At 31.9% G+C, this 15,981-nt stretch overlaps 1 protein-coding gene across 1 annotated transcript; it reads left to right on the top strand.

Annotated features, from left to right (window-relative positions):
* Positions 1 to 11,918: 11,918 nt before the first annotated feature.
* On the top strand, positions 11,919 to 15,981 carry LOC105769941 (transcription factor MYBS3). Its single transcript, XM_012590921.2, has 3 exons — positions 11,919 to 12,532; positions 14,468 to 14,679; positions 15,234 to 15,981. The coding sequence occupies exons 1-3, from the start codon at positions 12,211 to 12,213 to the stop codon at positions 15,759 to 15,761; spliced, it is 1,062 nt and encodes a 353-aa protein (XP_012446375.1). The 5' UTR covers positions 11,919 to 12,210; the 3' UTR covers positions 15,762 to 15,981.

Below are 15,981 nucleotides of genomic sequence, written 5' to 3' on the forward strand. Positions count from 1 at the left end.
TCTATTTATAGCAGTAACTTTAATGTTAAAAAGAATCCAATAATTGACAAGTTTGAATTAAAGGAAAATGGAATCAAATAGATGGTCTTGATTGCATTGTTTGAGAAATTTCCAAGTGTCAAGAAGGGTGTGCGTCTTTATTTGGAGTGTCAACTCTTTTCCTGCTCAAACCTTTCAAACTCTTTTTTACCGTCAATGTAAATATACACGAATCATGGATATAGGTGCTGTAAAAGTACCAGCCAAAAATTGACAAGTGGGCAGTGAGCTTTGGTTGCTCTGGCCAAAATTTCAGAGGAAGTTTGGTTGTTGAGTTCCACATAATTAACAAACATGGCTCAGTGTCAGATTTTACAAACAAGTGGCGGCTCTAATCGCCACAAGAATTTGGTCCATAATGAAAATGGTCCCCCAAAATTTTGACTAAAAATGTTATTTGTAAAATCTCCTACATTATTAGATTACCATCACCCCAGTTTCTAACGTGGCTAACGTATTGAGTACAAACCAAAACCTAGTTGATGAGCTTATTGGGAAAACGTTACACCACATCAAATTCAATTCACATTTTAAATTCGAGTTTCATCTTCGCTTAATTTCTTGATTTCACATCGAACCATTATTTTGTAAAAAAAGAACACTTTATACTTCAAAATAGAAATACAAATCTCGTTAAAAATCCCATATCATTGGAATTTTAATCCTTACTCAATGGGGTCCACATTCTCTGTCATCTCAAACAGTTTACCCAGAATTTTAATCCTTACTTGTAATTTGCCTCGAAATTTACCCAGAAATACCAACAAATTAAAATCTTGCCTTCACTTTTACTCAACAATCAACTGGTTTTTTCATCCCTTGAATACTGCTTATATGCGATGATGGGGGGTTTGTTAATCAAAACAACTTATTATTTTTGAAAAAGTACAAAATATTAATTTGGCAATCAATTATATGAGGTACATTGGAGCTGAAAGGATAAACAAAATTAAATAGAATTTAAAATATCCATAAAATATTAAGAAAATGCAAAAAATATATATTTAAGGTTGAAAAATCACATTGATGAATATGGATAAAAAAATTCAAGGCTGAAACCGCAAGAAATACCCAATTTAGGAATCAAGTGTTAGTATATCCCTCTGAAGAAAGAAAGAAAAAAAAGAGTGAAAAACTGAAACAAAAGATTAAAATCAATGCATGAAATGGAAGATTAATAAAATTGGAAGTGGAATGATATGGAAAGATAAGAGGGAAAAGATTAATTAGATTTGATGTGTTGAGACCATTCAAATATTTTGTGGTTGATATGCATATCATCTTTTTGGTACTATTATTTGTCACTACCCTTTTCTTTCACTTTTGATGATATTTTGTGTACCTCTCATGAATATTCACTCTTGGACTGTTTTCTCTTTTGAGAGAGAGAGAATTATGTGGTCGGTATATATTCACACTAAACTTATAAAAACATATCTTTTATATCCTCATAGTTTTATTTATGAGAAATAAAAGTTGTAATGCTTATGTCACGTTTGAATTCCTTTTTCTGATTTTTATTTTGTTCATCCTTTTTGTTTTTAGTTGAATAATAAAACTACCAACTTCAAAACTAAACGTCAGATACTTGATAAAATTTGTGTTATGTTTAAGGTACATTACGTGAAAAGAATTCGAGTTTAATGTTAGAGATTACATTGTTGGGAAGGCAATCATGAAATTTGGAATAAGTATTTTACATGAACAGTAAAACAAACATATTGGTTTCATCCAAAGAAAAAATATATATTATTGTTTACTTATTTGCTTAACACAAAAAGCTGTAATGGAAGTGCTAAACTGCAGTGGTTACTATGGCTTGGCTGTAACACCCCTTACCCGAGACCGTTTCCGGAGTCGAGCATGAGGCGTTACTTGACTTAACTTAAAAGTTTAGAGCATAAAAATTTACTTTCAAAATTAATTTTTACCATTCATAATAAAGCTGTCCACCTGCGCAGCAGTTACTAAATTAATTATAACTCAAGCTACGAAACTCGAAATTTAGATCCGTAAATTTTACCTGAAACTAGACTCATATATCTTTTTACCATAAAATTTTTAGAATTTTTGGTTCAGCCAATTAGTACATTTTATTAGTTAAAGTCTCCCCTGTTTCACTGATTGACTATCCTGACATCTTCTCATTAAAATTCAATTATCTCTTTGTACAGACTTCATATGATGCTTCCACTTATTTCTACTGAAAATAGACTCATTAAGGAATCTATACATATAAATTATAACTCATAATTCCTTCTGTACAATTTTAATGAATTTCTAAAGTCAGAACAGGGACTTCAAAACATTCTTACCCTGTTTCACTAAAATTCAAATATCTAAAATATATAACTCTTTTGCTTACTCTTTTCTTTCATGTGAACATAGACTCATTCAGCTTTAATTTCATATCTCATTCAGCTTTAATTCAATTTACACTATTTTTGGTGATTTTTCAAAGTTACAACAATACTACTGTCCAATATCTGTCCATTGAAATTTTATTATTTAAAAAATTCAATATAACCCTTTATAATTATCTAACCTTCCTGCAAATTTTAAATCACAATCAATTTCAATATTTCAACTACTTCATTTAAATACTAATAAAGTTCAACCAATCAACCATTTCAAGCTAAAAACATGTATATTTCAATGTCTAACACAACCAACACATTCAAATTTACTTTACATACTTAATCATTCATACTAATACTTTTTACTTCAATTCCCTATAAATGCCATATAAATCAATAAGTTATTTAATAAAATCTACCGGAGTAAACCTGGATAGTGTGATCGTTGTTGTAGATCCGATCCTCCGAAATATATATATACGTCAATCTACAAGAAACAGTAAACACACACCAGTAAGCTTACAGAAAGCTTAGTAAGTTCACAGGCTCATAATAAAATCTTACCAAAATTTCACTAACAACATTAACAAACAAATAAAAATTCAACATTTCCTGCCAACCACAATCTCAAATAATAAATATATCCAATCGAGCTCAATATCAGATGTCAACTTCCATTCCGACATTTAGCTTCAATTGCACTTATAAATACTTGTCAAATTAAAGATCGTCTTACGGAATCGAGTACATCATTTGCCACGTGCCACAAATTGCTTGAATATTTCACATTGCTATAACTCAGTATGGTTTTCTTCACGGAAATACCATGCCTACTTTTCACAACTCAGTATGGTTTTCCTCACTGAAACACCATACCTACTTTTCATAACTCAGTATGGTTTTCTTCACCGAAACACCATACCTACTTTTCACAACTCAGTATGGTTTTCTTCACCGAAACACCATACCTACTTTTCACACTTTGTCATGGATCCACCATGGACTTATCCGTCAATCCATCACTGGTTACCGAACGTATGTACTCAATCCTGCACATCCTTTAATTTGAACTAGCAATCTCATTTTATTCTCATTTTTTTTACCATAATCATAATTCAACAACAATATACATATTGATACATTATTTCATTCTCACATTAACAATTAATCAAAAAAGTTCAGCCGTATGAACTTACCTGGGCCGATTTGTAGAAGTTGTAAAAGTTCAGAAACTAGTTCGATACTTTCTCTTTTCTGCGTTTATCTTCGGATTCCCGATCCATAATATAAAATTTTCCATTCATTAGCATCTAATTCAATACTAATTTACTTCACAATTTATGCCTTTCAATTTTCGAAATTACACTTTTACCTCCAAATTTACAATTTTTATAATTTGGTCCCTACTCAATTAACCCTTCAATTGATCAAATTTTTCTCAATTAACACCTTATCCAACCATTTTAGACTACTGAACAGCCTTTGATATTCAGAATTTTAGTACAAAACCCCAATTCCTAACTTTTTCACAATTAGGTCCTAAAAATCATTTTCTACTAAAATCACTTAATAAAATCATAATATAATGAAATTAAAACTTTAAATATATATATTAATTCATCATAAACTTCCATAACTTATTCATAGTAACTTACAAAATCACCCATGGAATCAAAAACTAATGAATTCAATAGTTGGACCTAGTTGTAAAAGTCACAAAACATGAAAGTTTCAAAGAAAAAGCAAGAATTGAACTCACATGGTGTAAAAATATGAAAAACCAGCTTGTTTAAGACCTCCTATGGCATTTTTGCTGATAAATTATGAAGAGATCTCTAGATTTTTCACTTTTATCTTTGTTTTATATATTTAATTTGTAAAATTTCCAATTTTGCCCTTATTTCTCCTTACTTTCTGCTGATTTTTCTTGCCCAACCGTCCAGCCCATATAATTTGGGCCTAATTGCCTTTTAAATCCCTCCTTATTAGTCACTTAAGCTATTTAATCTCAATTTAACAAATTTTGCATTATTTCCAATTTAGTCCTTTTTAATTAATTGACTATCCAAACGTTATAATTTTCTAACGAAACTTTTATACTAACTCAATGACACTCCATAAATATTTATAAAAATATTTATGGTTCGGCTTATGAACTCGAGGTCTCGATACCTCGTTTTAGACCCAATTTACCTATTAAATTCTTTTTAAACCACAAAATTCAATAAATCACAAAATTCACTAATTCAAAAATTCTTCTAAATTTACACTTGACCCATAATTATTAATTTATTAAATTTTAAGACTCACTTGTCAGATTTAGTGATCTCGAAACACTGTTTCTGACACCACTGAAAATTAGGCTGTTACATTCGCACTATGAAATTGTGCAAACAAAATAACAAATAACATTAAAGATTTGTTTATGCAGTTCGGTTTTCCTATATTTGTAGAGCCTAGCTCGGTGAGAAATTTTACTATCTTTAGTCAACAATACATCAAGTGATTCGCACTCTATCACTCTCTGAGTATAGAGACCTCACCCTTGTACTTAAAAGACTAGAACTCTCATCTCCAAATTCTCCCCTTGAGAACTTGGGCAGTAAACACTTTCAACAATGTTTACAATTACAACCTTTGCACTCTCTCACAAAAATAATTTCTCAATGAACTGATTCAAGTGCTCTTAATAAGCCTCTTACAAAACCTAAATAAGCTCTCAATGTAACGACCCGATAGTCAGGGGTGTTGAAAAGTACATTCCGGGGACTCCGTTCCTATAAATCGAACTCGTAAATATTTTTAATAAATATTTACGAAGCTAGTTGTGTAGTTAATTAGGTTTCATTTAAGTGAATTTGCATGAATTAAGAGTTATTATAGTATAAGGACTAAATTGCGTATAGGATGAAAGTTGAATTGTAGATTAAAAATTAATTAAAGGGTCAATGTATTAATTATACCTATGTTATAATAATAAGTTAAATTATGTTATCTTAATAATAATAGTTAGTATAATAATAAATAAATAAAAGAAATAAAGAAATAGAACATACAAATTAGAAAGAAAAGAAAGAAACAGAAACAGAAACAGAAAAAGAGAAAGGAGAAAGACGCACGACCTAGGCACTTCTAGGGTTTAAAGTTCAATTGGTTAGTCAATTTTGTCCCTTTTCTTGTAATTTTTTATATTTTTGAAATCTCGGTACCTACGGTTACCCGACCCATGTTGAAATTTTAGCATTGATTAAGTTTTTAAATGTTGTTAATGTTGAATAGTTTTAGTATTAGGGATTAAATTGATAGATTTGTAAGCTAGAAACAGAAAAGGATTAAATTGTAAAACAAATTGTAAATTTTGAGTAATATGGACTAATTGTGAAATTTTCAAAATTTAGGGGTGTTACACTCAATAAGTGAATATAAAGTAACTCCTTGAAAATAACTATTACAATACAATAATCAAACCACAATCAATCGAAGATTTGATTTCCAAAACAGCTACATAGTCATCATTAATCCTCCATGTTTTCAAGGATTATTTGATTCACTAGAATCCAATCCAATCTTCAAATGTCAATGATTAGTTATCCAAAAATGGACCAAAATATCTTCAATAAAACAACACATAACTAGGTCCAAAGATTTTCATCATTAAGTTTCCTATGCACATCACACAAGGTATAAACATATCATTCAACCATAGTCACAAGCTAGTGTATTTAAACATAACTCTTTTTGAAACTAACCACGTGATAAATCATTTCACTAGAGATTACATGATCACAACTAAATATGTTACCATTTCAACCACTACTTGGCCAAAGCCTAAGCATGTACGCCAAATATGTTAGCCAAATACACATATAGCATAAACATTATAAGCATGGATGAGCACAACATTTATTCATGTATCACATTTACCAACATGTGTTAATTCATAAACCATTCATGACATTACTTCATGCCAAATCATATACCGAATATACCATACACACATTCTATGAAACTTTATTTTCACACATGAGCTTAGACCATGACCAATAATGCACAAATATAAGCATCATTTCTATTTCATCGTTTATCAATTATAATCAAGCATATGACCAATTATACACAAATCATTCATATATTTCCCAATTTTCCTCCTCCTCCTCTCCATTCCACATCCTTAATGTGTATACAACATTTAAACAACATTATCCATACTATCACTATTTTTCCTGTATGTAAATTCAAGCTGTCTATCTGAGTCAGAGTCACTAATTTATTTATATCTCGAGCTACAGAGCTCCAAATTAAGATCTGTTAATTTTCCCTGAAACTAGACTCACATATATTCTTACCATAAAATTTTCAGAATTTTTGGTTTAGCCAATAAGTACAGTTTATTCTTTAAAGTTCCCCTGTTTCACTATTCGACAGTTTCGACTCCTCTTCACTAAAAATTAATTATCTCTTTGTATAGAATTCAGATGATGTCATTGTTTGTTTCTATTGAAAATAGACTCATTAAATATTTTAAATATATAAATTATAACCCATAATTATTTTTATACAATTTTTAATGATTTTTCCAAGTCAGAACAGGGGAACTCAAATTCATTCTAACCTTATCTAACAAATTTCATTATATCTCATGATTTACAATTTCATTACTTACACGTTTCTTCTATGAGAAACTAGACTCAATGAGATTTAATTCTATTTTTTCATCCTCTAATTAAATTTCCACGATTTATGGTGATTTTTCAAAGTTAACCTATTGTTGCTGTCCAAAACTGTTTTAGTGCAAGATGTTGATAATCAAATTTATAACACCATCATTTCCTTTCTCTACAATATTTTCTATCAATTCCTCTTATTTCCTTCACTAACATATCAAGAACATATAACCTTATATAATAAAACCCTACATTAACATCAATTTCATACTTTTCAATAATATCAAACTTAAAAATATATTGAAACCTTGATGTTCTTACCTTGCTCTATTGATTTCAATCTTTAGCTTGATTTTCTCTCTCCTCCAGCTTCTATTTCTCTAATCTAACTTGATATACTAGCTCCCCATAGTCTCCTTAACATTTTTCTCTCTTGGTAGCTATGAAAATTCTTTTGATTTCTAGGTGAAAATGGTAATTTTTTTGGCGGAAGGACCAAATTGTAAAGAAAGCAAAACTGTCTTTCTTCCTTTCTCTTCTAACGTGAAATGCATGGGAAAGGAAGATGATTCTTCATCTTTTCTTCCACATATATATATACTAAATAAAATAATAATAAAATGATAAAATGTCATTTAAAAATCAAATTAAAATATTAATAAACTATTATTTATTTATTTAATCTAAAATATCTCCAACATCATCATTATTTTCTAGATTTCTCTTTCTTCTAATTGACCATTTTTCCCTTTAGATCTTTTAAAGTTCCATCCTTGAGTCATCACTTAATTTGGTAAAATTACGATTTAGTCCCTCATAATTCTTCATCTATTCAATTTGGTCCCAATTCATCCATTTTCCTTAGTTTCTAGATTATTCCACCCTTAAAATATCTACACTAATGGTCCTTCAAATTTTTCATATATACACTTTAACCCTTCAAATTTTGAGTATTTACTTTTGGATAACAAAACTTTTCTCACTTTTGTAATTTAATCCTTCCTTTAATTAATATGTCATAATATACTTCCCAGTGTTGTCATAACTCAAAATTCTCCTTTTTGTCACTTTACTTCCTTACTATATCAAAGATAATATCTTACTGTAAAAATTTTCGGAGTATTACAAAAACTACCTTAGTGGTAGTCTGCAATTAGCATTGTCGAGTGCCACTCGGCAACTATCAGCTCATTTTACCTCAACAATCTCCCCATTTAGCAATTTGTTGAATAAAATCAAACAATATATGAAGCTAAACATAACCGTCACCAATAACTCCCCCTCAATACAAATCTCACTATACTTAACTTAGTACATAATATTGTAATTTTAACTAGGAGCAAACAAAACTCGATTGGATTCGAAAAAATCAGAAAAAAATTTGAATTTCGAGTTATCCGAATTATTCGAGTCAGCTCAAATAAGTAATTTGAGTTTCGAGTTCAAATCGAGTTGAATTTTACAATCCGAATAACTCAAATAATTTGAATAACAGATTGGTATAAATACTCTTTTGATAGCATAGTTTGAAAATGAGCAAATTAGGGTGAGTTTGGATGGGTGGTGCGCGTTTAACCGCGGTTAGTGTAAAAACAGCGATTTTATGTGTTCTAATATGAAATTGGTTACACTGTAACAAGATTTTAATTTGACATGTTTAATTTTTTAATTTAATTCCGTTCGACTCGACTCGAATTTCATTTCACTCGATTTGATTCGATAAATTTCAAATCAAGTTAGGATAATAAAATAGGACTCGTCAACTCAATTAACTCGAAAATTTTTCACTCAATTCGACCGAATGCTCACCCCTAATTTTAACCATCAATGTTATGTCTAAAATTCACACCAACAATCAAAATACAAAATTATAACTAAGCATCAAAGTAAACAACACCATAGCATAATATCATAGTTCCAAAACAATTTAGCAATGCCACAGCATCATCAGTATCATTATCTCAAATAGCAAGGGCTTGCGAAACGAAGGGGCGAACAAAGAAAAAAACAGAGAAAAGTAGCATCTAGAGACTTTTGGCATCGCCAACCATCCACCAACCGAGAGCTGCAGCAAAACTCTCATCAGACGTGGACCACCAGCGTTGAAACACCCCACTGGACCCTCTTCAACAAAAGGTTGCTCGGGAGAAGAGAAAAGAGCCATGAAAGCTCAAACAAGGTCCCCAAAAGGGGTTATTAAGTCGAGAGAATAGCATAAAAAAAATATAAGAACTAGGAGATGGATAACCAACCACTGGCAGCGTGTGATTGGCCGTCGAGGCTAATGTAAGTCATTTTTTTATACCTTTTCCTTTCTATGAACTCTTTTAAGCTTAACAACTTATTATATGGCTTATAAACAAAAGGTAAATGATTTATCTAAATTATGTAAAATAAATTGTTTTGAGATACTTTTTTATTTCTAGTAGGAGATTAATGTATCCTACATTTATAGAAGTGATAAAGGTTTTTAATATTACACATTCATAATAGAACGAGATGAGTAATGATACAGGACATAGCAACTATAATAATAACGTATCTCCAATCCACTCCATTTCTATCCGTACGTCTAGTTTTGAGAATAAACAATAACATGTTGATAATACTTATTAAGAAAAAATAATTGCTTTATAATAATTACATAAATTAATTAATGAAGCAGCTAGAGTAAAGGTAATAAAATGTAAAACCACTAGTTTGGGTTAAAGTGTTTTTCAAATTGCTTGGAGAAGAGGAAAGGGATAAAATCAAATCCAACACCACCACATGCAAAAGTTCACTAATTCAAATGACTTTTCTTTAGTTCACACCCAATTAAAGTAATACCTATTGATATATTTTAAAGCACTTCAAAGATTCCGACTTCATCTCCCTATTTATACATTAATTCTACAAGGTTCAAAAGTTTTTATTTAAAAGGAAAAAAACATGTCATCATATTAATCTACATATTAGAAGTTTATATCATATTTTAAATTATAAAAATATATATAACCAAATTTATTCAGAATAAAAGTACTTTTTCTCTGTTAAAATGATAAAAGGGAAAGGCCCTTTATTTATTTACGATTTACCCTAAAAAAAAGCTTTGCTTCCGAAGAATGGAAAATCGAATTTTTTTTAGTCCACTGTGTCATATCTTAAAGAACCAGGCAAGTTCCGACACGTGGCCACACATTTTTAATTGAAATTCTTTATCCTAGATAAGATTCTGTTATCTCAGATTACCAAAATTAGAATTTGACCACTCATTATAGCCAAGAATATACATTTTTAAAAGAAACAAATATTTTAATATTATGCTAAACATTATCTTGAATCGGCTTTGTCTATGTCTATTTCTTTTCATTTATACATGCTAAAAATGAATAATTTAATATGTTAGTGCTTTGTTGATAAGATTTACGAGGGCCAAGCTTATCCCATTTAAGGTTTAAACACAATTTGGATAATGATAAGTTGGATAACTATTATTATTTACATATTCTTGATATCAATAAGTGGAATCTTAAGTTTTAAACTCATTTTGTATTACTCTATACTTATCGTTAATTTTAATTTTGAATATAAAATAATTGATTGAGTCGATATCGAAATTATTATTAATAATATGAAAATATATAAATTTCAACACGTACTATAAAAATTATTTTTAAAATTAAATAATTGTACAATTACCATAAATAACGTAAACATTACATGTATATGCAAATTATATGTTAAAATATATGAAAAACAATATCAAAATGATATTAGCATAATGATCACAAATGTAGAAAAGTATATGTAACATGTCAAAATCAACAAATTATTTTTATTATAAATTATTACAAACATGATCACAAAGGTGCTTTCAAATTCTCTATCAACTAAAGTTGGGATAACTTTTAACATAACAATTATGTTTTAAAGCGTCTTTTAGTCTCGCTTAGATAAACTAATTGGGATTATTGGATCAATCTAACTTAGAGGCCATTGTATCCCTCCTCCATCTTTGAAATCCTATCACGTGACCCATACCTGTCTATAATCCCTCATCCATTTCTCCTTATGAAATGAAATTCAATCCATGTTATCTTCAATTTCCCCAACACAAATGCAAGCACTCCCTCAAAATCCCCAAAACTCCCCTCCAACAACCTCTTTGATTGAATATTTTAACAAGAATGAACAAATCATTAACCTAGCGACTAAAAATGGCAGAAAAAATACTTCTATCCCTTTACTTCAAGGAAAACCACAAAAAAATTAAGTTAAAAAAATGATTAGTTGAAGAAAATGCCTACAAGCGATTAGACTCAAACTTAAGACAAAAAGTTTTTCATGGCGAGAGAGTTCCCGACGAACAAGTAATTAATAGTTATTTAGAGCAAATCAATTAAATAATTCCAAATTCTGAGGTTTATTTTTGGAAGAATAAAACTGATAGGAAATTATATTTTTAGATATAAAAATAACCAATGGATTTTTTTCTTCAAAAAATAGTAAAATCAATGTGAGAAGTGAAATTTAAGTTTAAAATAAGATAACAAACCTCCAGGTAGTATTTCCTGTGGAATCTATATATTTTTATTTAAGTTTAACAAAAAATATAGGATGTGAGGTATTGGTTTTAGTCGTGAAATTTGAAAATGGATACTAAATGAGGTATATTTTTATTGTTAAAAACATGATGCAGATTTTTCTATGTAAATTTAATTTAATGGAATTGAAATAAATAGGAAAAGAAATGGAAAAATCCGGAGCAACAGGAACACGCGCAAACACGAAGACCCAAAAAAAGAAAACGAAGGACGTTATTTTCCACTAAAGGGGTGAAACCGTCATTCTATCCATCTCCAACGAACGATCCACCGTGATCCTCTAATCCTGAAACCATGATCTAAATCTCAAAATTCCTATATCACCCTTTACCTCATATCGTCCCCATTTTATACTCCTCCCTCCTTAATCTCACTTCATTTTCATGCAACCTCCCCTCCTTTCTTTCTAACAAAACCTTTCTCTCTCTTCTTATTTTGTATTAATCTGTTCTTGGTTTTCTTTTTCAATTATATTGATAAATAGATAAAAACCGATCACCTTTTGTTGTTGTTGTTGTTGTTGCTGCTGCTTTTTCTTTGATTTTGGTTTGGCTCGCGGGAGTCATGACTCGGCGATGCTCGCATTGTAGCAACAACGGCCACAACTCCCGCACCTGTCCCACGCGCGGTGGCGGTGGCGTTGGCTGCGGAGGAGTGAAACTATTCGGCGTTCGTTTGACGGACGGGTCGATAATCAAGAAGAGTGCGAGTATGGGAAATTTGTCGTCAGCGCACTACCATAGCTCGTCATCAGCGGCCGCTTCGCCTAACCCAGACTCTCCTTCTTCGGATCACGTCCGTGACTCGAACCACGTGCCCGACGGGTACCTCTCTGATGAGCCCACCGCACACACCTCATCTAACCCTCGCGGAGAGAGAAAGAAAGGTGATTATTCTAAAACGCCGTGTTTTGAGCTTGTTATTGTTTATTTTAAGGCTGTTTATTTGGATTTCGATGAAGTTTATTTTGGTTGTTTAATTACTTAATCTCTTTGCTATCAGTAAGCGACAACTTAAGAGTCTGTTAACCTTCAACGATTTTTTTTTCTTTTAAGATTTAGTTTAAATTAAATGAAAATTTATTATTTAATCTTCATACTTAGTACTCCACCAGTCTTAACTTTCTGTATTTATAATAATCTTTTAGGAATTCCTTTATTTGTATAACTTAACCTTCAACAAGCGTGGGTAGGCTTTCTTTTACTGGTAGTTTATTTATTTCTCAAAATATATATGGTATATTAAATTGTTGAGTTTTAGTGAAAATTTTGTCCAAGAAAATTTTACTGCCCAAATTTCCATTTCTATTTGGGGTTTTAGAGAACTTTTGGAGTTCAGTAGTATAAGGAAATGGTTTTCTTTTGTTTATTCTTTCTCAAACTAGTTCATGATATTTAACCTTACTTTTATATGGTATTAAAAGTAGTATGCGCTATGCGCGAATACTTTTATTAGATAATGTTTGATTATTTAAATAACCCATGATTAGGGACTAAATAAACAGTCCGGCATGTATATTAAGGTAATAAAGTTGCAGAAAAGATATTAGGCCATAATTTAGTCAATTCCATTAATTTAGTGAAAGTAAGTACTTTTGTTTTCTCTGTTTTGAACAGGCTTGCATGGATTTTTTTACGAATTTTAATGTTCTTGTTAGGGTAGTTTGGCCTTTAGGGGACCACATGAATATAGGGAGTTCAGATGATTGGCTGCTTTGTAATAATTGAATTTGTCTTTTACTTCACCATATGTCTGAACCAGGGTGAAAAGCTGATTCGTCAATTCTGCTTTTATGGTTCCAACTTGTGTTATTATGATCTCCACTCATGTCCTAAGTGGCTTAAATGCATTGCATGTATGGGCAGTTGCATGTAACCTCAGTATTGGTACATGGTATGGAGCTAAAGTGACATTTTTGCCTTCAAGCATGCGCAGTTCTCAGCGTCGTGTTTAATCAAACAGCTATTAGTAAGTAACTCCTCGCAGGAGTGTTTAGAAAATGAGGACTGTCCCGTCACTGATTGCTGTAATTAGTCTCTTAATTTTACACTAATCCGTCCTTTAGTGAATATTTAATTCTGAAATTGATATTACGATGGTTTGTAGTTGCTAAGTTTAGTTTTGCTTGTTAGTTAGGTTCCTGATAGAGTTGTCATCCCCGGGGAACAGAAAGTAGTTAATTAGGAGAGTATGGTAATGGCTTGGAAGACCGAGGCTTCAGTTGTGTCTCACCTCATTATTTTGGGAAATTGGCTTATGCCTCTGAACATAGAGCATCGTATCCTGGTCGAATTTTGGGACCAAAATTTGGTCTAGTCACTGCAATGTGTAGAAGCTTCAATTGTACATCAGTTCATGCAATATGATCAGAATTGCATTGAGTTTCATGAAAGTATTTGTTGGTAGTTGGATCCTTTGGAAGAAAGCTGTATTGTATTGCTAGGTAGGCAGCAGCAATTGATATGCTCTGCATTTTATGGTGATTCCGTCACATTTTGTTCTTTATGGCTGTTGAGGACATCCAAGTTCACTGGATATGCCTCCTGCAGTACAGGTATTTTGGCAACTAGTTTGATTCTGATTTTCATTTATGTATTATTGGCTTTCACAGCAAGGAATGAATTTCCAAGCACAGCTTAAAATACTGTATAGTTTCTGCTTGAACATCAATGGATAGTTGACCATTTGTACGTAATAACTTTTGACCATTAATAGAGGACAGGGCAGAGAACGGTTTAGCACCTATAGTTTAATGAGTGGGATGTAAATATGACTTAAGTAAATTATAGGTTCTTAGCCATGATATTTAGTTGCTTTACAGGTGTTCCATGGACTGAAGAGGAACATCGGCTCTTTCTAATTGGCCTCCAGAAATTAGGGAAAGGGGACTGGCGGGGAATAGCTCGAAACTTTGTTGTATCAAGGACACCAACTCAGGTAGCAAGTCATGCCCAGAAGTATTTCATCCGTCAAAGTAATGTTACCCGAAGAAAGAGACGTTCAAGCCTTTTCGACATGGTTCCAAATGATATGGTTTGTTGTGTTTCTTTATATTGTTTTTGCATTTCCTAAAAGTAGTAACAGTGCCTCTCTTGCACATGCACATGCACATGCACATGGTTAATGCAAAGATAGTTTTCTAAGTGCTAAGGAGAATATCTGGGTCCACTGCCATTACTGAAGGAATTCAACTAGCACATTCTGATCCCAAATGTGCATGGGAAAATAAAATCATCTTGCTCTATAGCAAAGGAGACCAACAGCATATGCAATCTAGCCAACAATTTGGTTGCGGCTGGGTTTGGGTTGGGCTTTGAGTTGTTGAATTTTGTTCATACTTGAGTTTGATACTGCACAGCTTCTGATTAACACTAGACACATTTGCTTTGCCTACAAATATCATCCTATTTTGGTTGTAGGTCAGCTTTGGGTTCAGGTTGTTGAATTCAGATTAAATTCAGGTTGGCTGCATGTTGTGCCTTTGTGCTAGACTAGCTTCTGTATTTCATAAACTAAGCTACAGAGTACAGACCCGGGTGTTTTCTCTCATCGATTCTGGTTTGTTTAACTTCTGTATGCTTTTGCAGGCTACAGATACACCGGCAGTTCGGGAAGAACAAGTTTTGCCACCGTCTTCACGTGTAGAAGCGGATAATTCAAATTCAACACCTTCATTAAATCTTTGTCTCAACTCTGAATTTGAACACAGAGATACTGCAGCACAAGAAACAGTTAAAGGAACCGAAGAAACCATGATGGTATCAAGCGGATACACACCTATTGTCCACAGTTTCATCTCACCTTACGCACCTGTTGCTTACCCATTTTGGCCACCAAATCTAGCCCCTAATGATGAAGGGAAGGGCATAGAGGCATCTCAACATCAAGTACTGAAGCCTGTTCCGATGTTTCCCAAGGAACCTGTGAATGTAGATGAACTAGTTGGAATGTCTCAGCTCTGTATAGGAGAGAGCGAGAAAGGGCATAGAGAGCCTTCACCACTATCCTTGAAACTGCTAGGAGAACCATCAAGACAATCTGCATTTCATGCAAATGCCCCGGTTGGTGCCACAGACTTAGGCAAGGGCAAAACTGGTGTTATCCAAGCTGTCTGAAAATGCAGCCAAGGAAAGGGGTATCTCTCTCTTATCTATGCCATATTTTCTTTTCATTATTGTGTTTTTGGGTAGTAAGAAATTTCTGGGTCTATATAACATGGGTTAGATCATTTAAGGGAAATATTTATTCATTCTAACTGTAAACAGGCTATAGTTGTAATAATAATCAAATGGGTTATAGTATAAAAAAAAAAATTCAAATGGATTATGGCAGTCA

Source organism: Gossypium raimondii, chromosome 5 (genome assembly GCF_025698545.1).
Source record: "Gossypium raimondii isolate GPD5lz chromosome 5, ASM2569854v1, whole genome shotgun sequence".
Classification (NCBI taxonomy): domain Eukaryota; kingdom Viridiplantae; phylum Streptophyta; class Magnoliopsida; order Malvales; family Malvaceae; genus Gossypium; species Gossypium raimondii.

Excerpts from the sequence above, each read along its gene's own strand:
- LOC105769941 (XM_012590921.2), top strand. The coding sequence starts at position 12,211 with ATGACTCGGCGATGCTCGCATTGTAGCAACAACGGCCACAACTCCCGC. Across the intron at positions 12,533-14,467 it reads TCGCGGAGAGAGAAAGAAAG|GTGTTCCATGGACTGAAGAG; the intron begins GTGATTATTCTA and ends GTTGCTTTACAG. Across the intron at positions 14,680-15,233 it reads ACATGGTTCCAAATGATATG|GCTACAGATACACCGGCAGT; the intron begins GTTTGTTGTGTT and ends ATGCTTTTGCAG.